Raw genomic sequence first — 27,661 nt, 5'->3', positions numbered from 1 at the left:
GCCTTGGCAGGACCAGCCAGTAGGAGGGGCTGAGCACAGTTGGCTGGCCGGCCCCACCCCCTGGTTGAACTCCTGGTAGAGGGGACAATTTGCATATTAGTCTTTTATTTTATAGCCAATGAGATCAAGAAAGAAATAAAAAAAAACTTCCTAGAAACAAATGAAAATGAACATACAACTATGCCCTAACCGGTTTGGCTCAGCGGATAGAGCGTCAGCCTGCAGACTAAAAGGTCCCAGGTTTGATTCCAGTTAAGGGCATGTACCTTGGTTGTGGGCACATCCCCACTCGGGGGTATGCAGGAGGCAGCTGATTGATGTTTCTCTCTCATCAATGTTTCTAACTCTCTATCCCTCTCCTTTTCTCTCTGTAAAAAATCAATAAAATATAAAATTTAAAAAATCAATGAAACCAAGAGCTGGTTCTTTGAAAAGATAAACAAGATTGATGAACCGCTAACCAGACTCATCCAGAAACAAAGAGAGGACCCAAATAAATAAAATCAGAAATGAAAGTAGCAAAATAACAACTGACACCACAGAAATATAAAAGAGTGTAAAAAAATACTATGAACAACTTTATGCCAACAAGCTGAACAATGTAGATGAAATGGACTAATTCCTAGAAAAATGCAATCTCCCAAAACTAAATCAGGAGGAACCAGAAAACCTGAATAGGCCACTAACAACTGATGAAATAAAAGCAGTAATCAAACAACTCCCAGCAAACAAAAGCCCTGGCCTGGATGGCTTCACAGAGGAGTTTTATCAAACCTTCAAATAACAACTAACACCTATTTCCTCAAACTATTCCAAAAAATCCAAGAGGAAGGAACACTTCCAAGCTCTTTTTATTAGACCAACTAGAGGCCCAATGCATGAAATTCATGTAAGAGTAGGCCTTCACAGCTCTTGCAGAACTGCCCCCCACCCACTGGTCGTTCTGGAAGGTCATTCTGGAAGGTTGTTCCGCCATCTAGTCCAATTTGCATGTTAGTTATTTATTATATAGGATTTTATCTTAATTCTAAAACCAGATAAAGGCACTACAAAAGAAAGAGAACTACAGGCCAATATTCCTGATGAACATAGATGCTAAAATCTTCAACAAAATTTTAGAAAATCAGATCCAGCATTACATAAAAAAAAATCATACACCATGACCAACTGGGATTTATTCCAGGGATGCAAGGCTGATACAATATTTGCAAATCAACAAAGTGATACATCACATAAAAAACTGAAAGACAAAAATCACATGATCATATCAGTAGACGCAGAAAAAGCATCCAACAAAATCCAACACCCATTTTTGATAGAAACTCTCAGCAGCCCTACCTGGTTTGGCTCAGTGTACAGAGCACTGGCCTGTGGACCAAAGGGTCCCAGGTTCAATTCTGGTAAAGGGCACATAAACTGGCTGCAGACTCCTCCCCAGCCCAGGCACTGGTCAAGGCTCATGCAGGAGGCAACCAATCGATGTGTTTCTCTCACATCAATGTTTCTCTCTGTCTTTCCGTCTCCCACTCTCCCTAAAATTCAATGGAAAAATATCCTCAGATGTGGATTAACACACACACACTACAGACAACATCATGACCAATGGGAAAAAACTAAAATCATTTCACCTAAGAACAGGAACAAGACAAGGATGTCTGCTTTTACCACTCTTATTCAACATAGTATTGGAAGTCCTAGCCATAGCAATCAGACTAGAAGAAATAAAAGGCATTCAAATTGAAAAGAAGGAAGTAAAACTCTCATTATTCGCAGATGACGTGATATTATGCAAAGAAAACCCTAAAGACTCTACCAAAAACTACTAGATTTAATAAAGGAATTTGGCAATGTAGCGGGATACAAAATTAACACCCAAATTTCTTTGGCATTTTTATTCACCAACTAGAGGCCCAATGCATGAAATTCATACATGGGTAGGGACTCTAGGCCTGGCCAGTGATAAGGGCCAATCGGGAACTTCCAGCTGCCAGCCAGAGCCTTCCTTCCCTGGCTGCCAGCTCCCTGCCAGGGCCTTCCTTCGTTCTGTGCCACCCACTGGTGGTCAGCACACATCATAGCAAGCAATCGAACTCCCCTGGGGACAATTCGCATATTATCCTTTATATATATCATAACGAATTCTCAGAAAGAGAAACTAAACAAACAATACCATTTACCATTGCAACAAAAAAATTAAGATAATTATGAATAAACTTAACCAAGGAAGTAAAACACTTGTACTCAGAAAACTAAAGGACATTGAAAAAGAGAAAGAGAAGATATAAAAAAGTGGAAGAATATACTGTGTTCATGGGTTGGTAGAATCATCATCATTGAAAATGTCTATACTACCCAAAGCAATCTATAGGTTCAATGCAATCCCTATTAAAATATCAACAGCAGCCCTAACCGGTTTGGCTCAGTGGATAGAGCACTGGCTGGCAGACTCAAGGGTCCCAGGTTCGATTCCAGTCAAGGGCATGTACCTTGGTTGCTGGCACATCCACAGTGGGGAGTGTGCAGGAGGCAGCTGATAGATGTTTCTCTCTCATCGATGTTTCTCTCTATCCCTCTCCCTTCCTCTCTGTAAAAAAATCAATAAAATATATTTAAAAAATATATATCAACAGCATATTTCACAAATCTAGAAAAAAATACTCCAAAAATTTATATGGAACCAAAAAGACCCCGAATAGCTGCAGCAATCTTGAGAAAGAACAAAGTTAAAGGGATCACAATACCAGATTTCAAGTTATACTACAAAGCCACCAATATCAAAATAGCCTGGTACTGTCATTAAGAACAGGAATATAGTTCAATGGAACAGAACAAAAAACCCAGAAATCAACTTAAGCCATTATGTTCAATTAATATTTGACAAAGGAGGCAAGAACATACAGTGGAGTCAAGACAGTCATTTCAATAAGTGGTGCTGGGGAAATTGGACAGACACATGAAAAAAATGAAACTAGATCACCAACTTACAGCATACACAAAAATAAATTCAAAATGGAAAAAAGGCTTACATGTAAGTCGCGAAACCATAAAAATCTTAAAAGAAACCATAGGCAGCAAAATCTCAGACATCTCCCAAGCAAAGGAAACTAAGGAGAAAATAAACAAATGGGACTACATCAAAATAAAAAGCTTCTGCACAGCAAAAGAAACCATGAACAATATAACAAGAGAGCCCACTACATGGAAGAACAGATCTGTCAATGATACATCTGATAAAGGGTTAATATCCAAAATATATAAGGAACTCATACTTAACAAAAGGAAGACAAACAATCCAATTAAAAAATGAGCCCAGCCTGCCCTAACTGGTTTGGCTCAATGGATACAGCGTCGGCCTGCAGACTCAAGTGTCCCAGGTTCGATTCCAGTCAAGGGCATGTACCTTGGTTGCAGGCACATACCCAGTAGGGGGTGTGCAGGAGGCAGCTGATCAATGTTTCTCTCTCATCGATGTTTCTAATTCTCTATCCCACTCCCTTCCTCTCTGTAAGAAATCAATAAAATATATTTTTTTTAAAAAAAATGAACCCAGCCCTACCTGATTTAAGCCTGCGGACTGAAGGGTCCGAGGTTCAATTCCAGTCATGCTCGGGTTGCAGGCTCAATCCCAAGTGGGGGGCGTGCAGGAGGCAGCCAATCAATGATTCTCTCTCATCATTGATGTTTCTGTCTCTCCCTCTTTTTTCCTCTCTCCCTCTGAAATTAATAAAAATATATATAAAAAATACTTTAGCCTTTCTGCCTCCCTTCAGAGCACGTCTACCTGGCCGCCCACCCAGAGGAGCCATGGGACTATGTCTAACAGGGATAAACATCTGTTCAACCTGAAGTTCGAGGCCAAAGAACTGAGCAGAAGTACCAAAAAATGCAACAAGGAGGAAAAGGCCAAAATTAAAAAGGCCATTCAGAAGGGCAACGTGGAAGTTGTGAAGATACACGCCAAAAATGCATTCACCAGAAGAATCAGGCAGTGAATTTCTTGAGAATGAGTGCGGGTCGATGTGGTGGCTGCCAGAGTCCAGACGGTGGTGACGATGGGCAAGGTGACCAAGTCAATGGCCAGGGTGGTTAAGTTGATGGATGCGACATTAAAAACCATGAATCTAGAGAAGATCTCTGCCTTGATGGACAAATTCGAGCACCAATTTAAGACGCTGGACCTCCAGACACAGCAAATGGTTTGGCTCAGTGGATAGAGCGTCGACCTGCGGACCAAAGGGTCCCAGGTTCGATTCCGGTAAAGGGCACATGCCTGGGGTTGCGGTCTCAATCCCCAGTCGGGGGCGTGCAGGAGGCAGCCAATCAATGATTCTCTCTCATCATTGATGTTTCTCTCTCTCTCCCTCTCCCTCTCCCTTCCTCTCTGAAATCAAAGCTCTAGTTCCTGTGTATTCAGTTTTCTGCCTGAATTATCAAAATTGAAGTTTTTTTTAAATTTAGTGTAATTGATAATATATAAAATTGACATGTGGTACATAAAAGAGAATGATTACTTTGATTACAGGGTTATCAACACCTCATTCAACTTATTTAAGGGACAATGCCATTTCTGTGTATCCTTTGATTTTTGTCATTAAAATGAGGCTACCGTTGGCTATTAATCTGTTTTCATAACTTACATTAAAATTACCTTAAGACATTCTTGCATAAAAGAAATACTTTACTGCCCTAGCTGGTTTGGCTCAGTGGATAGAGCGTCGGCCTGCAGACTCAAGGGTCCCAGGTTCGATTCCGGTCAAGGGCATGTACCTTGGTTGCGGGCACATCTCCAGCAGGGAGTGTGCAGGAGGCAGCTGATTGATGTTTCTCTCTCATCTATGTTTCTAGCTTTCTATCCTTCTCCCTTCCTCTCTGTAAAAAATCAATAGAATATATTTTTTAAAAAAGAAATACTTTACTGCTAAAAAGAATACTAAACATCATCTAACCTTCAGCAAGTCATAATCCTTGCCTTGCCTTGATGCCGATAGCTGCCGACTGATCAGAATGTTGGTTGCTGAAGGCTGGATGGTTGTGGCAATTTCTTAAAATAAAGCAACAGTGAAGTTTGCCACACTGATTGACTCTTCCTTTCAGGAACAATTTCTCCATAGCACGTGATGCTATTTAACAGCATTTTACCCACAGTATAACTTCTTTCCAAGTTGGAGTCAATCCTCTCAAACCCTGCCCTGCTTTATCAATTAAGTTTATGTACTATTCTAAATCGTTTGCTGTCATTTCAATAATCTTCCCACATCTTCACCAGGGGGAGATTCCATCTCAAGAAACCACTTTCTTTGTTCATCCATAAGAAGCAACTCCTCATCCATTACAGTTCTCTCATTAGATTGCAGCAATTCAGTCACATCTTCAGGCTCCCCTTCTAATTCTAGTTCCCTTGATATTTTCATCACCTTTTCTATCTATAGTTACTTCCTCCACTAAAGTCTTTTTTTTTTTTTTTTTTTTTTTTTTTTTTTTTTTTTTTTTTTTTTTTTTTTTTAATATATTTTATTGATTTTTTACAGAGAGGAAGGGAGAGAGATAGAGAGTTAGAAACATCGATGAGAGAGAAACATCGATCAGCTGCCTCCTGCACATCCCCCACTGGGGATATGCCCGCAACCCAGGTACATGCCCTTGACCGGAATCGAACCTGGGACCCCTCAGTCCGCAGGCCAACGCTCTATCCACTGAGCCAAACCGGTTTCGGCCTCCACTAAAGTCTTGAACCCCTCTCAAAATCATCCATGAGGGCTGGAATCAATTTCTTTCAAACTTCTGATAATGCTGATATTTTTTATCTCATACTGTGAATCCTGAATGTTCTTAATGGCATTTAGGATAGCGAATCCTTTCCAGATTTTCAATTGACTTTGCCCAGATCCAGAGTGAATCGCTATCTATGGCAGCTATAGCCTTACAAAATATATTTATGTAATAATGAGACTTGAAAGTTGAAATTATTCCTTGATCCATGAGATGCAGAATGGATGTTGTGTCAGCAGGCATGAAAATAATACTAATCTCACTGTATATCTCAATTGGAGCTCCTGGGTGACCAGGTGCATTGTCAATGAGCAGTAATATTTTGAAAGAAGTCTTTTTTTTTTTTTTTGAGAAGCAAGCTCTCAACAGTGGGCCCAAAATATTTAGTAAACCATGCTGTAAACAGATGTGCTGTCATCCAGACTTTGCTGTTCCATTTATATAGCACAGGCAAAATAGATGTAGCATAATTCTTAAGAGCCCTAGAATTTTCTAAGTGGTAAGTGAATACTGCCTTCAACTTAAAGTCACAGCTGCATTAGCCCCTAACAACAGAGTCAGCCTGTTCTTTAATGCTTTGAAGCCAGGCATTGACTTCTCCTCTCTGGCTATGAAAGTCCTAGATGGCATCTTTTTCCAATATAAGGAAGGTTATTTCAACTACATTGCAAATCTGTTGTTTAGTGTAGCCCCTTAATTAATGATCTTAGCTAGATCTTCTGAATAATTTGCTGCAGCTTCTATATCAGCACTTGCTGCTTCACTTTGTGCTTGTATGTTAGGGATATGGCTGCTTTCCTTAAACCTCATGAACCAACCTCTGCTAGTCTCAAACTTTTCTGCTGCAGCTTCTTCACCTCACTAAGCCTTCAAAAAACTGAGGAGAATTAGGGCCTTGCTATGGATTAGGCTTTGGCTTAAGTAAATGTTGTGTTGTGACTGATTTAATCTATCCAGACCACTACAACTTTCTCCATATCATTTATGTGTTCACTGGAATGGCAGTTATAACTTTCTTCAAGAACTATTCCTGCCCTAGCTGGTTTGCTCAGTGGATAGAGCATCAGCTTGAAAACTGAAGGGTCCAAGGTTCGATTCCAGTCAAGGGCACATGCCCGGGTTGTGAGCTCGATCCCCACTGGGGTGTGTGCAGGAGGCAGCCAATCAATGATTCTCTCTCATCATTGATGTTTCTATCTCTCTCTCCCTCTCCCTTCCTCTCTTAAATTGATAAAAATATATTTAAAAAATAAAAGTATTTTTTTAAAAAGAACTATTCCTTTGTGCCATAGCTGGTTTGGCTCAGTGGACAGAGCATCAGCCTGTGGACTGAAGGGTCCTGGGTTCAATTCCAGTCAAGGGCACATGCCTGGGTTGCGGCCTCAATTCCCAGTAGGTGGGCATGCAGGAGGCAGCCAATCAACATTTCTCTCTAAGGACCCCGAAATTCATACATGGGTAGGGTCCCTAGGCCTGGCCGGTGATCAGGGCCTATCGGGGCTTTCCAGCTTTCTGGCTGTTGGCCAGGGCCTCCCTTCCCTGGCTGCCGGCTTCCTTCATTCTGCGCCACCCCCTCGTGGTCAGCACACATTATACCAAGCAATCAGTCTCCCAGTTGAATGCTCATGGGAACAATTTGCATATTAGGCTTTATATATACATATACATATATAAATTTTTTAAAGAAATATTCCTTTGCATTTACAACTTGGCTAACTGTTAGCACAAGAAACCTCACTTTTGGCCTATCTCACCTTTCAACATGCCTTCCTCACTAAGCTTAATCATTTCTAGCTTTTCATTTAAAGTGCGATGTGCTGCTCTCCCTTTCACTTGAATACTTAGAGGTCACTGTATGGTTATTAACTGGCCTAATTTTAATTTTGTTGTGTCTCAAGGAATAGGGAGGCCCAAGGAGAGGGAGAGAGCAGTCAGAACACACACAATACTTATTAAGTTTGCTGCCTTAATATGGGGAACTCATGGCACCCCAAAACAATTATAGTAGTAACATCACAGACCATTAATCACAGATCACCAAACCAAATATAATAAAAAATTTTGAAATATTACAAGAATTACCAAACTGTGACAGAGACACAAAGTGAGCATATATTGTTCGAACACAGTATCTGTAGACTTGCTCAATGCAGAATTGCACAAACCTTCAATTTGTAACAGAAACACAGTATCTGTTCAGTGCAATAAGGCAAAATGCAATAAAAAGAGGCATGTCTGTACTCCAATCTACCTCTCTGAAGAGCAGCCTTTCCAAAGGTAGGTGAAGATAATAATTCTATTATTCAAACATTTTAATTAAAGAAAGTCTGAAAAAAATAGTCAGTACATATGCCTTTGAAGAAATAAATACACTCTCCTTAGTTTCAGTCTACCTGATTCTGATTCAAAAGCATCTTCTTTAAATATGCTGAACAAGGTTATAAAGTGCATTCCAAAAAGGATAGAGTATTCCATTACCACGGGTCACTTTCTCCCTCTGCAGCATCCCAGAAGGTCTGTAGTCAAAAGGGCTAAGGGCAAGAGGCAGAGCACAAGCCACCCCTTACAGTGCTACTCCCTACTCTCAAGCCCTTACAAGGAGGAAATTCTTTGCGCAGAAACACTCAAGAATCTGATCTGTCACATCTATCCAAGCTTACATAGCTTACTGATGAGAATTGGACTTGCACTCTCTTCTCATTACCTGTGGATTACCTCCACTATCATCTCCTCGACTCTCAACAATAGCTCTCCTTTATTTTTCTTTTCTTTTTTTTTTCAACTTCTAGCATCATTTATTTTTCCTAGAATTTGGATACAATTAACTGCAGCAAGACAGTGCTCAATACTATTTAAGCCTCACTTTAGGTTCTTAAACTAACTCAGCATTTGCTGAATTCACATCCCAGTAAAACTGAGAAACTAAAATTTGACATACCAACAAATTTACTCAATACTGATGCAACTACAAAATTTTTCCTTTATTTTTCTTTATTGATTTTTAGAGAGAGAGGAAGGGAGAAGGATAGAGAAATAGAAACATCTATGAGAGAGAAACATTGATCAGCTCCCTGCTACATGCCCCCTACTGGGAATCGAGCCCACAATCTGGGAATGTGCCCCAACTGAGAATCGAACCCAGTGACCTCTTGGTTCCTAGGTCAACACTCAACCTCTAAGCCACACTGGCCGGCCAGGCAACAGCTCTCCTTTTAGCTCCTTCTCTCGGTGGACTCCACCAAAGAAACTGCTCTTGCCTACACATTCCACTTCTTCCATTCCATGTAAAATCTGCACTCCTTTCATTTCCACTTCCCTGAAACACTCAGGAATGAAATCAGATTTCACTACAGAACTATCAGAATGGCTGAAATAAAAAATAATGACAACACCAAATGCTGATCAGGATGCAGAAACTGATCACATACACTGTTGGTGGGAATGTAAAATGGTGTGGTTGCTTTGGAAAACAGTATGGGAATTCCTCAAAGGTTAAGCATATGACCTAGCAATTCCATTCCTAGGTGTTTACCCAACAGAAATAGCAACATATGTCCATACCAAGACTTGTGTACGAATGAATGTTCAATGTTCACAACAGCTTTATTTGAAACTAGGGGCCTGGTGCACGAAATTCGTGCACTGGGTGTGTGTGTGGGGGGGGGGGGTGTCCCTCAGCCCAGCCTGCCCCCTCTCACATACTGGGAGCCCTCAGGCGTTGACCCCCATCACCCTCCAATCACAGGATCGGCCCCTTGCCCAGGCCTAACGCCTCTGGCCTAGGCGTCTGGCCCGGGCAGTGGGGACCTGCAGTGGCAGCGGGGGCGAGGGGGCCGCGATCCCGTGGGCTCCACCCCTACTTCCTGCTATCACTGGCCAGGGCGGAAAAGGCACCTGATTCTCTGCCTTTGCCCTGCCCCCCAGCTCTTAGCTCCCCACTGGGTTTCCGATCACTGTCAGTGGCAGGGGGCTTCTTCCTGCTTTCCCTTTCGCCTCCCTGCATTGTGCCTACATATGCAAATTAACCGCCATCTTGTTGACAGTTACCTGCCAATCTTAGTTGGCAGTTAATTTGCATATAGCTCTGATTAGCCAATGAAAAGGGTATCGTCGTACGCCAATTACCATTTTTCTCTTTTATTAGTGTAGATAGCCCAACACTGGAAATAACCCAGATATCCTTTAATGGGCTAAACAAATGGTAGAACAACCATACCATAGAATACTCTTCAGTAATACAAGAACTGAACTACTGATACATGCAAGAACTTGGAGAAATCTCAAGGGCATTATGGTAAATAAAAAAAAGCCAGCCCATCAGCAGATGAGTGGATTCAAAACCTGTGGTACATCTACACAATGGAATACTACACTACTGTAAAAAGGAAGGAACTCCTACCATTTGCAACAGCATGGATGGACCTAGAGTTCATTATGCTAAGCGAAATAAGTCAGTCAGAGAAATATAAATATCACATGATCTCACTCATTTGTGGAATATAGTGAACAACATAAACTGATGAACAAAACTGATCCAGAGACAGAGAAGCATCAATCAGACCATCAAACTTCAGAGGGAAGGTAGGGGAGCGTGGGAGTAAGGGGGAAAGATCAACCAAAGGACTTATATGCATGCATATTAAGCATAACCAATGGACACAGAAACGGGGGGTAGGGGGGGTGAGGGCATGAGCGGGATGTGGGGGGAAGGGGGGATAATGACGCATATGTAATACCTTAATCAATAAAGAAAATTTTAAAAAAATGCCAATGCCAGCCCTAAGCTGGTTTTGCTCAGTAGATAGAGCATTGGCCTGCAAACTGAAGGGTCCCGTGTTCGATTCCGGTCACGGGCACATGCCCGGGTTGCAGGCTCAATACCCAGTGGGGGGCATGCAGGAGGCAGCTGATCAATGATTCTCTCATCACTGATGTTTTTATCTTTCTCTCCCTTCCTCTCTGAAATCAATAACAATATATATTTTTAAAAGCCAATGCCAAAAGGTAACATACTATGTGATTCCGCTTATGTAACATTTTTGAACTGACAACATTTTAGAAAGAGAGGACAGATTAGTAGTTACCAGAGGTTAGAAATGAGGGAGAGGGGCCATGACTCTAAGGGAGTATAGCATGAGGGAGATCTTAGTAGTAAACAAACAAAACTAGCTTTGTATCTTGACTGTGGCAGGAGTTACACAAATCTACACATGTGATAAAATAGCATAGAACTATATATTTTATTCTAAATTCAACTTTCTACTTTTGATATTGTACTATAATAATGTAAGGGTTATCCAATAGGGGAAATTGGGTGAACACAGGACTTCTCTACTATCTTTGCAACCTCCTGAGAACCTATAATTATTTCAAAATAAAATGTTAAACATATTGAGTTAATAGAAATATCAAGTCTCAATCAATCGCCTGAAATCTCAGGAGTTCTAAGCCCAGTTCCATTAAAAGCTCTCAAAGGAACCATGTCCACCCTTGATTCACTGCCCCTAACTGAAAAATTAGGATATCATGGCTGTCTTAGAGGTTTTTTTATCTGCTCTGTTTTTCCTCTCCGTTTCTTTTTCCACTACATCAAGGCTTGCTTAACAAGTTACAACAGGATAAAGAGAATCAGTGAGGTTTAAGAAAAAGGGGGGCGGGCAGGCAAGAAAAAGGGAAGTGTTTCACAGTCAGCAATGGAGTATGACTGGCATCCTATGAGAGGAAGAAAATGACATTGCAAAAATATACAGGAAGCTTATACAAAGGTAAAGTCAATTGGTGTCCTAAAAAACAGGGGGGAACCTGGTAATTATTCAGGTTTCTGGCTATCTAAAGTTCCCTCGACAAAAAAATTTCCCTTAGTAATCAAAGCAGGGGCCAGAAGTCTCAACAAACATCAAAGTTCTCTTTTTTGGGACAAAGAGAGGAGGTTAAGTGAAGCAGCCATTACTCAGGAGGCCCATTTCCAAAACACTGCCAGCAAAGACCACATAAGGACATTGAAACAAAAAGAAATTTGACAAAGCATGGCTGCCTAGGCTCTCCCAAGAAGTAGGGCTACAGTGAGACTCTCTGTTCAAAAGAGATGTGTTAATCAGGAAACAAAGTAACTTACTTCCTCTCCTCGCCACAAAGAATTTATCCAGATTACAGGGGGGAATTATAGATTGCAACTGTCAGCAACAAAAAGTCTTTTTAACCTGTCTTCACTATGCCCCAGTATTCAGAGGATCTGCTCCGTAGCCAAAGAGACCCAATTCTAGTTCTGGCTCTGCCACCAACTTGCTAGTTCAGTGACCTTGAACAGGTCATTTTCCATCAGCAAAACAAGACTAGCCAATCGTTTCAAGACTCAGGGTCAATCTGAATGAAACTTTGAGCCCTTAGGCAGAAAGATATTTCATATTAGATCCAGAGTGAGAAAAGATAAGTACCTTCTCTAGTCCCACTCCTAGCCATCCCAGTTAATTCCTCAAGCCAATTTCCCAGGGGAGAGAGGAGATAAAGCCCAAAATGGAAATTGCAGGAAAGGGACCTATATGATGCCTCATTTCTTGTCTTTCAGCTGGTACGTGAATCTGAAAAAGGTCAGGCTTGAGCATAGAAGAGATCGGAGGAAATAATTAAACCTCAGATCTAGCTGCCAAAGTCCACCTGTCCTGTTTTTCAGAGGATCCATCCCCTTTCCTTAACATCATCTAAGGAGTAGAAAGGGCCCTTGTCTAATACCAAGGTGACTGCAAGTAATTCCTACTTTGTCCAGACTGAAATGGCCTAGATTATTGGGGAAAATGTGGATACCAGGTGTTTTTCATGGCCATAAGCTATTAAGTTCTTCTGACTATTTCCATAGCAAGGCACAGAAGGCCACTTGCAAACAGTAAGCCATAGTGAAATTAGACGGAAGGGAGAGACTACATGAATTTTGGGGTATCCATAGAGTTCCCTAATTCATAGTACCTTCATATGTTTAAGCTTAGGGTAAAGGAAGAGTCCCCTACTATCCTATGTGTCTGCTAATATCCAAAAGATGCCCTCACTTGAACCAACTCAAATTGGGAAAGGAGCTGAATCACACCATTCACATGCCTGCCCATCAATCATTTCCCAAAAAGGACAAGCCTGCAAAATGCTATCAAAGCAAGTCCTTATGACCCCCCCCCCCCCACAAAGCACCACCCTTGCATCCTCTCAAGATATGTAACAGATGCCTGGCGGGTGTGGCTCAGTGGTTGAGCGTTAACCTATGAAATATGAGGTCATGGTTGGATTCCCAGTCAGGGCACATGCCCTTGTTGCAGGCTCCATCCCCAGTAGGGGGCGTGCAGGAGGCAGCTGATCAATGATTCGAAACAATGATGTTTCTATCTCTCCCTCTCCCATCCTCTCTGAAATCAATAAAAATTATATTTTAAAAAAAGATATGTAACAGTCAAATATGTCAGTTATATACCTATCTGTCCTCATGCACTTTGCCTCTGGCACACACAAATGTACCACACCTTACAAAAAGAATGTACAAGCTCCATACACCATTCTAGTAACTGGGGCAAATAAGTGAGAAGCCATATTGTTAAGTGACCAGGGACCCACATGTGCAGAGTCAGAGACCCCCGAGTATATGGGGAGCCCTCCCCATTTCTAATATCCTGCTTCTCTAGCCACCTGTGAGGATGAGGTTGGAGAACAGCAAGAATGAGTAGTCACACCCTGCTCTACCATTACCCAGCATGTGTCACAATCCTGATGCAAACCCCAACGCCCCGAGTCCAAAGACCAGGTTGGGCGGCAGAGGCCTGTTACATAAGCTCTGCAGGACTGCCTTCGGTGAGCCCCACCCGACTTCACCCTCTTACCCCCGATGCATTAGGGGGTTTTACTCCTGAACATCTATATCAACACCCTCTGGGAAAGATTTCTCTTTTTTGCAAGCACCTTTGAAATGTGGGCCCTTTCTCTTTGCCTGGGATGGCCTAGGGCGGGGAAGGGAAACTAACCAAATGACCTTTCAAGGTCCCTGCCTTGGGGCCTAGAGATTTGCAGGCTACGCCTTAGGTCCCACCTCGCCAACTGGGAACTGAAGGAGACGGAACTGCATGGCAGGAATGGTAAAGAGGGCAAAATGGTTCTCGGCAATCTGAGCTGTTCCTCGGTGGATCCACCCCAAAAGGGCACCTACAGCTCATTTCCTGGGCTGGGAGAAAGGAGGTTAGGAACCGTCACACCCGGAAAAGCCTCAGCCACAACGGTCGGCAGCATCGCCTAGTATGGCTAGAGCCCATAGGGCCGAGCCCAGGACTAAACGCGACTTTGGGCAGGCGGGAAAGCAAGTTGGCGCTGGCCAGAGAGGCTGCGGCAGGGCCCCGAGGAAGCGCGGGCAGATGGGCAGAATTACCTCATGACGACCCGCTTGCCCTTCACGTCCAGCTTGTCCAGAGTCAGCTTGTTAGAAAGGGACATCTTGGCAATACAGCAGCTCAGAGAGCCCGCAGACCAGTCAACGACAGAGACAGCAGCAAATGTCGGACTCAGACCGCGTGCAGATCTCTGAGTTGCGCGCGGCCCCGCCCCCGCCCCGCCCCGCTCCCAGCCCCGCCCCTGCCCGGCCGCCGCCGGGTCCCGCGTCGCTAACAGCAGCCACTATTGGACGCAGCCAAAGGCACCGGCGCGCTTCAGTTGCTCAGAATCGCTGTCAGTCTGTGAGGGCGCTGATGGGACGTGCGGCTCACACTTGTCACGTACTACACGCAGCGACCGGCTGGGAACTTTCCTATGGGCGGGAGTGGGAGGCGGCGCCCGCCGGTGGAGGAGAAGGAGGCGGGTGGCCTCGCAAAGTCACGTGAACAGAAAGGCCCAAGGTCGCCGCTAGGCTCTCTGCCGCCTCACCCAGAGCAGCTGCAACGCCACCCAAACCTATGACATTCTGGGGAAAAGCACAACCCCCAACCCCCGCCCCTTAGAGTTCCCGGCAGCTCTACTAAGTTCATGCATATGAAATTCCACATAAGGTTGCTGACTGGTTTTAATAATCCAGACTTCCTTAGAAGTCCAGGTCCCTCTTCCTCCCTACCTTTTTTATAGGAAAAAGTGCAGCCCGGCTGGTGTGCCTCAGTGGTTGCCATGATTTGATTCCCGGTCAGAACACATGCCCGGGTTGCGGGCTCGATCCCAAGTAGGGGCGTGCAGGAGGCAGCCGATCAATGATTCTCTCTCATCATTGGTATTTCTCTCGCCCTCTCCCTTCCTCTCTGAAATCAATAAAAATATGTGTGTGTTTTTAAAAGAAAAAGTGCAATGTAAAAAATTGTTCTGGTTACAACACAATGCTAATGGCAAACACATAGCATACTACTATTTCGTGTATTGATGCTCACAAAACTCTGAAGTAGGTACTGTTATCCTTATTGTACAAATCAAGTAACTGATGCACAAAGAAGTTTACTGGCTTGCTTAGGGTTTCAGATCTTGTAAGTGGTGGATTCAAACTTAGACAGTCAACATGTAGAGTCCATACACCTGCCTATACTATAATACAGTCACCATTGCTAGGAACTAGGTAGGTGAGTGTCCAACATGCTTACACAGTTAGCTGGAATGAAGTCAGAAATACAAAAATTTCCCACATATGATGCTCAAAGTCCAGGTAAGGTGTAGGCAATATTAATTCATAGTGCATTGGTATTGAGACAAGTGTGTCTGTCTGATAATGAGACACAAGTTTAAAGTTATATGCTAAACATTTGTTTCTTTCAATCCTGTCATTGGGAAACCTCCACAGAGTTACTTCCAAATGAGTTTACATTTGAGGCCTCCCCATGATCAGTTCTGCATACATATGGCACTTATTTCATTCCACCCAGGATATTGTGGTAGTGGGAAACAATTCCTTTTGGATAAGATAGACTAGCAACCAAAGGCGTCAGCAGGGAAAGCAAAACAAGCATACAATCTGACAATCTGAACTTAACAATACTTCCCAATTATTGAACACTTACTGTATGCCAGACTCTGCTAAGGGCTGAATATACATGACTGGCTCCTCACAATGAGAACATTGAAGCCCATAAAAATCCGGAATATTATCCCCTATAGATTTGAATCCACATCACAGATGCAAAGATCCTGGTGGATGGGAAAGAGTTTGAAACAACACAAAAAGTTCAATGTTGCTGGGAAATAGAGTGGGAGGAAGAAAGGTCTAAAACTATACTGAGAAAGCAACATAAGCAGGGACCAGATCCTTTGAACATAATAAGCATGATGAAGAGGTGATTTTTTATCCTAAGAGCAATGAGATGCCATTTGTTGCAGTCCCTGTTGCCTACCCGACATCCATTCCCCAGTCACCACCTTCCTTGCTAACAGAAACTTGATTTGATTATCGGGCCAGTGACAAATACTCAGAGAAGATAGTATTTCACAGCCACAAGGGAAGAGTCATAATTTACCTAAATTAAGCATAGTTATCTTATTTCTCTTTGTCATGAATTGCTCTGGGAATGGGTATTGACTCATTTTGGCCAATGATATATAAAGAGAAGTCCACTGACCCTTTCTGGGAAGGAATTTACTCTCTCATAAAAGATAAAGCAGCTAGAAAACCAAGGTCTTTTATTTTTTAATTTTTGCCCCTACTCCAGACATTCTTCCTTGGGATACTGTCCTATGAGAACATTATGTTTGCGATTTATGGTGGGTTTAAAGTATGTCCACAAATTGTTTGATACTCGTGCTTTCAAAAGGTGGAGGCTAATTCCCTCCCCTTGAGTGTGGGCTGTACTTACTGACTCACTTTTTTTTTAATATATTTTATTGATTTTTTACAGAGAGGAAGGGAGAGAGATAGAGAGTTAGAAACATCGATGAGAGAGAAACATCGATCAGCTGCCTCCTGCACATCTCCCACTGGGGATATGCCTGCAACCCAGGTACATGCCCTTGACCGGAATCGAACCTGGGACCCTTCAGTCCGCAGGCCGAAGCTCTATCCACTGAGCCAAACCGGTTTCGGCCTGACTCACTTTTGATGAATAAAATGTGGTAAAAATAACTATGTATGACTTCCAAAACTAGAGCATAAAAGACATTGTGGATTCTTCCTTGCTCTTTCTCCTGGATCATCCACTCTGTGGAAGTCAGCTGCTATGTCATGAGGGACACTCAACCAGCCTAATGCAGAGGCCCAGGTGGTGAAGAACGGAGGCCTTCTGTCAACAGCCAGCAAAGGAAGAACTGAGGCCTCCTGCCAGTAGGCATGTAAATGAGCCATCTTGGGCCCTAACCTGTTTGGCTCAATGGATAGAGCGTTGGCCTGAGGACGCAAGGGTCCCAGGTTCGATTCCGGTCAAGGGCATATACCTTGGTTGCGGGCACATACCCAGTAGGGAGTGTGCAGGAGGCAGCTGATCGATGTTTCTCTCTCATCGATGTTTCTAACTATCTCTCTCCCTTCCTTTCTGTAAAAAATCAATAAAATATGTTTAAAAAAAAATGAGCCATCTTGGAAATGGATCCTCCAGGCCCACTCAAGCCTTCAGATGCTTGCAGCCTGGTTAACATCTTGATTGCAATCTCATGAGAGAACTTGAACCAGAACTACCCAGCTTTGCTATTCTCAAATTCCTGACCCACAGAAATTGTGAAATAATACATGTTTGTTGTTTTAAGGGGCTAAACTTTGAGGGTTTTTGTTCTTCAGCAATAGATAACTAATACGGAGTTCCAGCAATTATTTTGCTACCATAAGGGTAAAGGTAAATAATCACCAACATGTTGAGGATGGCGAAGCAGATCTATAGAACAAGCCTACTGAATTAACCAACTATGGCACTACCCTACTACTCAATTTCTTGTCATTAAGATTAACAATCCCTGTAATTTAAACATTGCATTGAGTACAGTAGTGCCCCCTTTTTCACAGGAGATATGTCCCAAGACCCCCAGGAATAGAAGATTTGTTATTACCATAGATCTTACAACCTCAGCATACAATCTCTTTTTATCTTATTAAGTCCAGAATTTTTACCTTTGCACTTAAAGGAAGTACTTTACAGCTTCTCTTAGGCTTATGCAAATTGTCAGCATCTCTACTCTTGCACTTTGGGGCCATTCTTAAATAAAATAAGGGTTACTTGAACACAAGCACTGTGATACATACTATGACAATCAATCCAATAACTGAGACAGCTAACTAGTCAGTGGGGAGTAACTAATCTGTGGGGAGCAGTGTGTATGTGCTGGGCAAAGGGATGATTCATGTCTTGGGTGGGACAGATAAGGACAGCATGAGATTTCATCATGATACTCAGAATGGCGCACAATTTAAAACTTATGAATTGTTTGTTTCTTTTGAATTTTCCATTTAATATTTTGGGGCCTTGGTTGGCTGTGGGTAACTGAAACTGCAGAAAGTGAAACCACAGGTAAGGAAAGGGGGGGACTGCTGTATACTGTCGCTTGCAGCTGAAAACATCTTCCTACACTATTGAAGGGATTTAAGCAAGAGTAGTATGATCGAGTTTACATTTTTTAAATTCTTGGGAGAACCAATGGGGTACTCTTGAACTATGTAATTGAAACTAATCATCCCATTGAGAAATAGTAGAAAAGCTAGACAAAATTTTAAAAACATGTTTGAGGTTTTGGAGAACTATCAAAGGCTATGAAATATTATGAAGCCAAGATTCAAGAAGAAAAAAGAAACCTATATTTGGGACTATCTGCCCCCCTCTCCCCCAAGGACAGCTGCCTATTCCAGAAGATGCAGCAGAGAGATTGTGCATAGCTTTGGTTAGACTCGTGGAGATAAGAGGGGGAAAATTGGACTTCAGGGCCCATGAGGAAGAAAAGGCTATGCTAAACCCCACAGGCTTTGACTTGCAACCCTTAAGGACAACACCTTAGGAATAGGGGTGAATAGGAAATAGTCCAGCCCTCACAAGGAATGAAACCCAGCTTCTTATCATCTCAACCCATAATTGACCTGGGATTTCTAATACCTCTAGCCTGATAGTCCACTGGCAAGAAACAAATGTGAAGCCTTTCTGGAGGAAGACAACATTAATAAGAGCCTCAAATTATTTTTCATACACAATGTCTAGTGTTCAATCAAAAATAACAAAGCATATTATCTATTGCTGTTTAGCCCAAAACTCAGAACCTTAAAACAAAACAAATATATACTAGTATGTACAGTATATCAGTTTCTGTGGGTCATGAATTCAAGAACATGAAGCCTGTGTGGTTGTGGCTCAGGGTCATTCAGGACATTGCATTTATCTGAAGGCTTGACTGGGACTGGAGGATCCCCTTTCAAGACGATGCACTCACACGGTTGTTGTCAGGAGGCCTCAATTTCTCACCACCTGAGCCTCTCCATAAGGCTGTTTGAATATCCAGATGACATGGCAGCTAGCTTCCCCCAGAATAAATGATTCAAGAGAGAGGACAAAGAGGAAGCCACAATGCCTTTTATGACCTAGTCTCAGAAGTCACACACCATCATTTTAGCCATATTCTATTTGTTAGAAACAACCACTAATTCTAGTCCACACTTAGGAGAAAGGAAATTGAGTTTCACCTCTTGAAGAGAGAAATATATTAAAACTACCATACACACTTTGCCTGGGTCCTAATTTTTCCGATGCATTGATCTGATAATATCCTGCAACACACATTCCTTGGCCCATGAAGAGATGAACATACCTACTATGAGGAATATTAAAGACAGTATATTTCAGCCATGTGGCCACTGCCGAGATTTCTATGCATGTCTCACTTGTGCTGATATTTTCATGTAATAAACATTTTGCAGTTGGTAGCAACTCTGAAGGTCCCACAGGTCCAAAATCCTACCTTCTATACTATAAAAATGCCTTTTAAGGCATCTAGCTTCTATTTTAATATTCAACAATGGATCACTCACTACATTAAAGGACACAGGTACATTATGGGATAGGTATAATTATTATAACATCTTTATATTGAACTACAATCTGGGATACAATCAGCAAAATAATTTGCAAGAAATAAAGAGGGTGCCCAGACAGTGTAGCTCAGTTGGTTGAGCATTGTCCCATGTACCAGGAGTTCAATTCCCTAGTCACAGCATATTCCTAGATTATGAGCTCAATCTCCAGTAGTGGGCATGCAGAAGGCAACATATTGATGTTGTTTCTCTCATCTATGTTTCTATCTCCTTTTCCCTCTTCCTTCCTCTCTCTCTAAAAAGTCAATAAAAACATATTTTTAAAAAAGAAAATAAAGAGTGTGGGAAAATCTACAGGTTAAAAGAAACATGAGGCATATAAAACAAGTATAATATGTGGTGCCTGTTAAGATCCTAATTCAAACAATCCAACTGTAAATACACACAAACACACAAACACACACGTATAGGACAACCTAGAAAATTAGACTGCTGACTGGACATATGATGGTCTTAAGGTATTTGATAAGAAATATTAAGAATGATATCATAGTTATAATTTTTAATTTATTTGTATTTAAGTATAGCTGGTATACAATTTTATACTGGTTACATTAGTTTCAGGTGAACAATATAATGATTCAACATTTTTATACCTTACACTGTGATCACCCACTAATGCTAGTGATCATCTGTCACCATGTAAACTTATCACAATATTGTTGACTACATCCCCCTTTCCCTAAAGAAAACTTATCACAAATACTGAAATGTTTTCAACAAATTTAAAGAAAAGTTGCAAAAAGAACTCCCATACACCCTTTGTCCAGATTTTGATAAATTAAATTTTATGTTCTCATTCTCTCTCTCTTTCTCCCTCTCTCTCTCCACAGACACACACACACACACAATATTTTAATACCATACTCCTTTACCCATAAATACTTTAGTGAATATTTCTAAAGAACCAAGCTATTCACTTACATAACCACAGTACAATTATGAAAATTAAAAAATTTAAATTCAATAAAATGCTATAGTGTAATATATAAAACTTATTGAAATATTTCACATTTGTCTTAATAATGTCCTTTATGGCAAATATTTTGGTCTCAGATCCAACCTAAGATCATATATTTAGTTGTTTTGTTTTAATCTTCTTTAACCTGAAACGGTTCCTTAGCCTTCTTTGTCTTCCATGTACAGACCATTTATTTGCTGACTTGCCCTCAATTTGAGTTTGTCTGATACTTTCTCATGATTTGATCAACTCAGGAATATGTGTTTTGGGTGGGAATACTATGTAAGTAATATTGTGTCCTCAGTGCAATAATATTAGGAGACACATGATATTGGCTGGTATTATTGTTAGTGATGTTTGACAGGCTTCACTACTGTAAGGTTATACTTTTCCTTTAGTGTACTCAATAAGTATTTTATGAGAAGATATGTTGAGTCTATGTATTATACATCTTGTTTCTCACTAGATTTAGCATCCATGATGATTCTTACCTGAATTTAATGTTGCTATGATAACTGGAAAATGAATTTTGACTCTATCAATCTTTCTACATTTATGAGTTGGCATACTACAGTGAGAAAGAGTTCCTTACTTCCTTTATGTCCTTATTTATTTATTATTATTAGTAAATACCTATGAATCTTTATTTTATTCCATTATATACAAACCACTACTATTATTACTTTGATGCTCAAAGTACTCTAAATTTGACCCTCACAGGGCCTTTTGACATGTCTCTATCATTTTTTAAGTACTTCCTTAAGTACTTCTGGCACATCTTGTACTTTATCTTCCCTAGTACTGAATCACCCAATTTTCACCCCCCAAAAATCATAGTTTCTTTAACTATGGAATGATATTTTAAAATCAAGATATGGAGGAGAAACCAAGATGGCGGAGTAGGTAAACACCAGAGTTTGCTGCCTCGCACAACCACTTCAAAAGTACAACTAAAAGATGGAACGAACATCATCCAGAACGACAGGAAGGCTGGCTGAGTGGAAATTCTACAACTAGAAGGAAAGAGAAAAGCATACCGAGACTCAGAAGAGGCGCAGTGAGGAAGTAAAATACTAAGGTACAGAGGCGCACACGGAGCGGGCTGGCGACTGAGGTCACGGTTGTCATTTTCAATCGGGAGGAGTCTCAGGCTCTGAGCTCAAGTTCTGGGCGAGTTTCTGGGGACCCAGACTCATATGGGAGAAGCAGGACTGTCTGGCATCAGTCAGAACTCGAGGGCAGCTTTCTCTCCGAGGGGCTTACAGCAATTGCTGGGACACTGAGAAGCGGGGTCTCTGAGAGCAGCCATAACTGCTAGCCCCGCCCTGTTGACCCCATGGGACCCGCCCCGCCCCAGCCCTGCAGGGAGGCTTTTGCTGGATAGCCAAAGGCAGAGGCTAGATTAGCACCTCCCTAGAGATCCAGGAGCCAATGTACCCAGAGGTCAGAGTGGGACCATCCAGTTTGCAGCTCCGTGGAACCATGAAGGACACACTCAGGGGGCAGACTCAGTGAGCACCAAAGACCCATTGAAGCAAGTCTTGCCCCAGAGGGGTGTCTCCAGCACAGAAGTTCTCCCACTGCAGGCACAGCTGATTCTCACAGCCAATTGGCCTGGAGGTCAATTCCTTCCAGTGATACCTACAACAATCAAGGCTTAACTCAACAAGACTGTGCACAAAGCCCACAAGGGGGTGCACCAAGAGTTTCCACCTCAGGTAATTGGGAAGGCTGAGCCACTGGGCCCTATAGGACACCTAGCACAGAAAGCACTCTAACAACACAGGGAAGCATAAAAAATGCAGAGACAAAGAAACAGGTCACAAATGACAGAAATGGAGGAAAGCAAACTACTGGATATAGAGTTCAAAACCACACTTATAAGGTTACTCAAGAATTTTCTAGAAGCCACAGATAAATTTAGTGAGACCCTCAAGAAATCTAGTGAGACCCTCGAGGTTATGAAAAAGGACCAACTTTGCCCTAACCGGTTTGGCTCAGTAGATAGAGCGTCGGCCTGCGGACTCAAGGGTCCCAGGTTCGATTCCTGTCAAGGGCATGTACCTTGGTTGCAGGCACATCCCCAGTAGGGGATGTGCAGGAGGCAGCTGATCGATGTTTCTCTCTCATCGATGTTTCTAACTCTCTATCCCTCTCCCTTCCTCTCTGTAAAAAATCAATAAAATATATTTAAAAAAAGAAAAAGGACCAACTAGAAATTAAGCATACATTGACTGAAATAAAGAATATTATACAGAGTTCCAACAGCAGACTAGAGGATCACAAGAATCAAGTCAACGATTTGAAATATGAAGAAGCAAAAAACACCCAACTAGAAAAGCAAAAAGAAAAAAGAATCCAAAAACATGAAGATAGTGTAAGGAGCCTCTGGGACAGCTTCAAGCTTACCAACATCAGAATTATAGGGGTGCCAGAAGATGAGAGAGAGCAAGATATTGAAAACCTATTTGAAGAAATAATGACAGAAAACTTCCCCTACCTGGTGAAAGAAATAGACTTACAAGTCAAGGAAGTGCAGAGAACCCCAAACAAAAGGAATCCAAAGAGGACCACACCATGACACATGATAATTAAAATGCCAAGGGCAAAAGACAAAGAGAGAATCTTAAAAGCAACAAGAGAAAAACAGTCAGTTACCTACAAGGGAGTACCCATAGGACTGTCAGCTGATTTCTCAACAGAAACCATGCAGGCCAGAGGGAGTGGCAAGAAATATTCAAAGTGATGAATAGCAAGAACCTACAACCAAGATTACTTTACCAGCAAAGCTATCATTCAGAATTGAAGGTCAGATAAAGAGCTTCACAGATAAGGAAAAGCTAAAGGAGTTCATCACCACCAAACCAGTATTATATGAAATGCTGAAAGGTATCCTTTAAGAAGAGGAAGAAGAAGAAAAAGGTAAAGATACCAATTATGAACAAATACACATCTATCAACAAGTGAATCTAAGAATCAAGTGAATAAATAGTCTGATGAACAGAATAAACTGGTGAATATAATAGAATCAGGGGCATAGAAAGGGAATGGACTGACTATTCTTGGGGGGTAAGGGCAGAGGGTGGGGTGGGAACCGGGTGGAGGGGAGCTGAGGGGGGTGAAGAGGAACAACTGTAATAATCTGAACAATAAAGATTTAATTTTTAAAAAAAGATTCCCATCATTGATCTCTCTCTCTTTCTCTCTCTTCCACTCTCTGAAATCAGTATATATATATAATATATATATTATATATATTATATATTATATATATTATTAATATATATATTATATATATATATTTTTTTTTTAATGAAGATATGGGTGCTTAGTGTGCTCATTGCCACTCAACACATCACCACCTCTAGGCCTTTCCAGAAAACAGATACTAAAGTATTTAGAGAGATATTATATGATGTCTGGGATTTTTGAATATTGTAATAAGGATAAGAGGGAGTTGGTGGAGGTATACATGGAGCAGTATTGGTCATGCATCTATCATTGCTGAAGCATGGTGATAGGTATGTGGGTTTACTATTCTATTATATCTACTGTTGTATATGAGTGAAAAAGCCTTAAAGCAGCGGTTCTCAACCTGTGGGTAGCAACCCCTTTGGCAGTCGAATGACCCTTTCACAGGGGTCGCCTAATGTTGGGGGCCAGATGTAAGCTGGCAAGGTCCTTGCACCTGAAAGGGCTAGCAAGGCTGGGACCCTTACCCACACAATTTTCCCAGACTTGTTTGGATGGCGGTTATCAGTAGAATAAGAGCAACCTTTGTAGAAAGAGAACAGCCTTTCATGGCTTACCAAGAAGTCTGTAACTATTTACTGAGATATGCTGTACTGAGAACTTGTCCTTCTGTTATGTCCCTCCCTTAGAGATTAAGAGGAACGAAGAATACATTCCTCTTGACAGACCTCCTATACAGTGTGTTGTGTATAAATAGGATTGTGTGGCTAATAAAGTTGCTTCAGTTCCTCAAGAACTGGAGTCCTCCCGATCCCGCTTTCCCATCTTTCTTTCTTTTCTCATTTCCCACCTCCCTGCCTCAGCCCGGCTCAACCTGTCAGGCTGGCCCTGACAGCCTAAGACCATCCTACATATCAGATATCTACATTACAATTCATAACAGTAGCAACATTACAGTTATGAAGTAGCAACAAAATTAATTTTATGGTTGGGTCAGAACATGAGGAACTGTTTTAAAGGGCCAGAAGGTTGAGAACCACTGCAGTGTATTAAGGTCTATGCCGGGGCTGACCAGCAGCCCCTGAATGACAGATGAACAGATTACTCCAACACAGTTTTGTGGGAAACTGTTTATTGCCTTCACTATCTGATAAGCATAGACAGAGAACCCCCCGAAGGCTGGGTGCCTTTGAAGCCCTCCCAAAGGTCAGAGCTAGGCGCCACCTCTGTTTGTCCAGACAGTGGTAGCTGAAACTACTCCCCCATTTATTATTATGTAAATCCTTGCTGATGGGCTAGTCTGCTTGTTACTAGGGGGTCACCTGCCTAGGGCTATGCTATGGGTGCATCCCAGATCAATAAAAGCTTGGTGAGGCCTGAGCACAGAGGAAGTCCTTCGAGACTTGTCGCCTGGTCCCCCAATATTGCAAAATTATCTTGTGTCTTTTTCTCTCATTTGTTGTGTGGCTCCTCTTTCAGATACTGAACCCTACTCCACGCAAGTCGTGGAAGGAAACACTCAACACAGTTTGACTGTGAGAGGACTAAGGGGCTTGCCCAGCTGAAGAAGCCAGTCCGCCTGGATTGCCTGCCTCATTAGGCCTTTATTGGAACTTTTATCTTTAAATACAATTAGTAGGGTGAGTAATCTTGGGAGGACACCTGTGTTTCCATTGTTCTCTAGACAAGGGCATCCAGGGATTGAGCGTAAGGATTCCAGTAAACATTCGGGGGTCTGCACTTGCACAGACTTGTTTGGAAAGGTCAAGGAATAATTAGGTGCCGGAGCCGGTCCATCCTTGCTGTTTCAAGGGACCTGGCATATATGGCATACTGTTCTTAATATGTTTGCTCACCTTCTTGGCACTATGTGTTTTAACCAAGGTCACCTCTCTGAGAAAGGTTGTTTCCCCAGGTAGGGATTTTCCCCTGAAGTTAGGGAAGGAATAAAACCCCTTAACTAAGTGCCAGGCGGGTAATTAAGCACTTTAACTACGAACAATCATGTTTAAGCTACATAATCTTTACTCCCTGGAATGGAGATAAGAAACGCCCTAACCTTTGGAATAGAGATTGATAGGATTGGAATCAACTGGTATAAATACAGATGTAACAAGACAACAGGACACAGAACCTAGACACAGAACCTAGACACAGAACCTACACAGAACCTAGACACAGAACCTAGACACAGAACCTACACAGAACCTAGAGACAGAACATGGCAAAAGATCCTGGACAGAAACTGGCCACAGAACCTAGAGACAGAACCTAGCGAGAGAACCTGGCTGAAGAACCTAGAGACAGAACCTGGCTACAGAACCTGGATAGAGAGAGAGAACCAAGATGGCGGCATAGGTTAACGCTGGAGTTTGCTGCTTTGAACAACTACTTCAAAAGTGAAACTAAAACACGGAACGGACATCACCCAGAACCACAGGAACGCTGGCTGAGTGGAAGTCCTACAACTAGGAGGAAAGAGAAACGCATACCGACACTCAGAGGAGACGCAGTGCTGAAGTCAAATTCTGAGGTGCGGAGTGCGCGAAGCAGGCTGGCGGCGGAGGGCGCGGTTGTTGTTTTCAATCGGGAGGGAGTCACAGACTCTGAGCTCCAGATACAGGCGAGTCTTTAGGGACCCAGGCTCAAACGGGAGAAGCGGACTGTCTGGCTTCGGTCAGAGCGAGTGCAGCTTTCTCTCCGAGCCTTGCAGCGGGTGCTGGGACTCAGAGAGGCAGAGCCCCTGGGGACAGGACTGAGAGCCGCCATAACTGCTCTCTCCGGCCCACCCTGTTGATCCTGTGCGACCCGCCCCGCCCAAGCCCTGCACAGAGGCATTTACCGGATAACCTCAGGCAAAGGCTAGATTAGCACCTCCCTAGAGGACAGAAGTTCTCTCACTGCTGACACAGCTGATTCTCATAGCCACTTGGCCTGGAGGTCAAACCCTCCCTGGAATTAGCTACAACAATCAAGATTTATCTATAAGACTGCGAACAAAGACCACTAGGGGGTGCACCAAAGAAGCATAACAAAATGCGGAGACAAAGAAACAGGACAAAATTGTCAATGGAAGAAATAGAGTTCAGAACCACACTTTTAAGGTCTCTCAAGAACTGTTTAGAAGCTGCCGATAGACTTAATGAGATCTACACAAAAACTAATAAGACCCTCCATCTTATATTGGGGAACCAACTAGAAATTAAGCACACACGGTCTGAAATAACGAATATTAAACAGACGCCCGACAGCAGACCAGAGGAGCGCAAGAATCAAGTCAATGATTTGAATTGCGAGGAAGCAAAAAACATCCAACGTGAAAAGCAAAATGAAAAAAGAATCCAAAAATTCGAGGATAGTGTAAGGAGCCTCTGGGACAGCTTCAAGCGCACCAACATCAGAATTATAGGGGTGCCAGAAGATGAGAGACAGCAAGATATTGAAAACCTATTTGAAGAAATAATGACAGAAAACTTCCCCCACCTGGTGAAAGAAATGGACTTACAGGTCCAAGAAGCACGGAGAACCCCAAACAAAAGGAATCCAAAGAGGACCACACCAAGACACATCATAATTAAAATGCCAAGAGCAAAAGATAAAGAGAGAATCTTAAAAGCAGCAAGAGAAAGTAACTCAGTTACCTACAAGGGAATACCCATACGACTGTCAGCTGATTTCTCAACAGAAACTTTGCAGGCCAGAAGGGAGTGGCAAGAAATATTCAAAGTGATGAATACCAAGAAACTACAACC

At 42.3% G+C, this 27,661-nt stretch overlaps 1 protein-coding gene and 1 pseudogene across 1 annotated transcript in view; one reads left to right on the top strand and one right to left on the bottom strand.

Annotated features, from left to right (window-relative positions):
- PGK1 (phosphoglycerate kinase 1) overlaps positions 1 to 14,324 on the bottom strand; it is a 32,563-nt gene extending 18,239 nt beyond the window's left edge. Inside the window, exon 1 of the mRNA XM_059678597.1 lies at positions 14,165 to 14,324. Within this exon, the coding sequence (XP_059534580.1) occupies positions 14,165 to 14,229 (65 nt within the window). The 5' untranslated portion in view covers positions 14,230 to 14,324. The remainder of the gene's footprint in view (positions 1 to 14,164) is intronic.
- LOC132224639 (charged multivesicular body protein 1b-like) lies at positions 3,813 to 4,214 on the top strand (annotated as a pseudogene).
- Positions 14,325 to 27,661: the final 13,337 nt, after the last annotated feature.

The sequence above is a fragment of the Myotis daubentonii genome, chromosome X, assembly GCF_963259705.1.
Source record: "Myotis daubentonii chromosome X, mMyoDau2.1, whole genome shotgun sequence".
Taxonomy (NCBI): domain Eukaryota; kingdom Metazoa; phylum Chordata; class Mammalia; order Chiroptera; family Vespertilionidae; genus Myotis; species Myotis daubentonii.
Note: the sequence above shows the minus strand (reverse complement) of the source record. Positions and strands in the feature narration are given on the sequence as shown.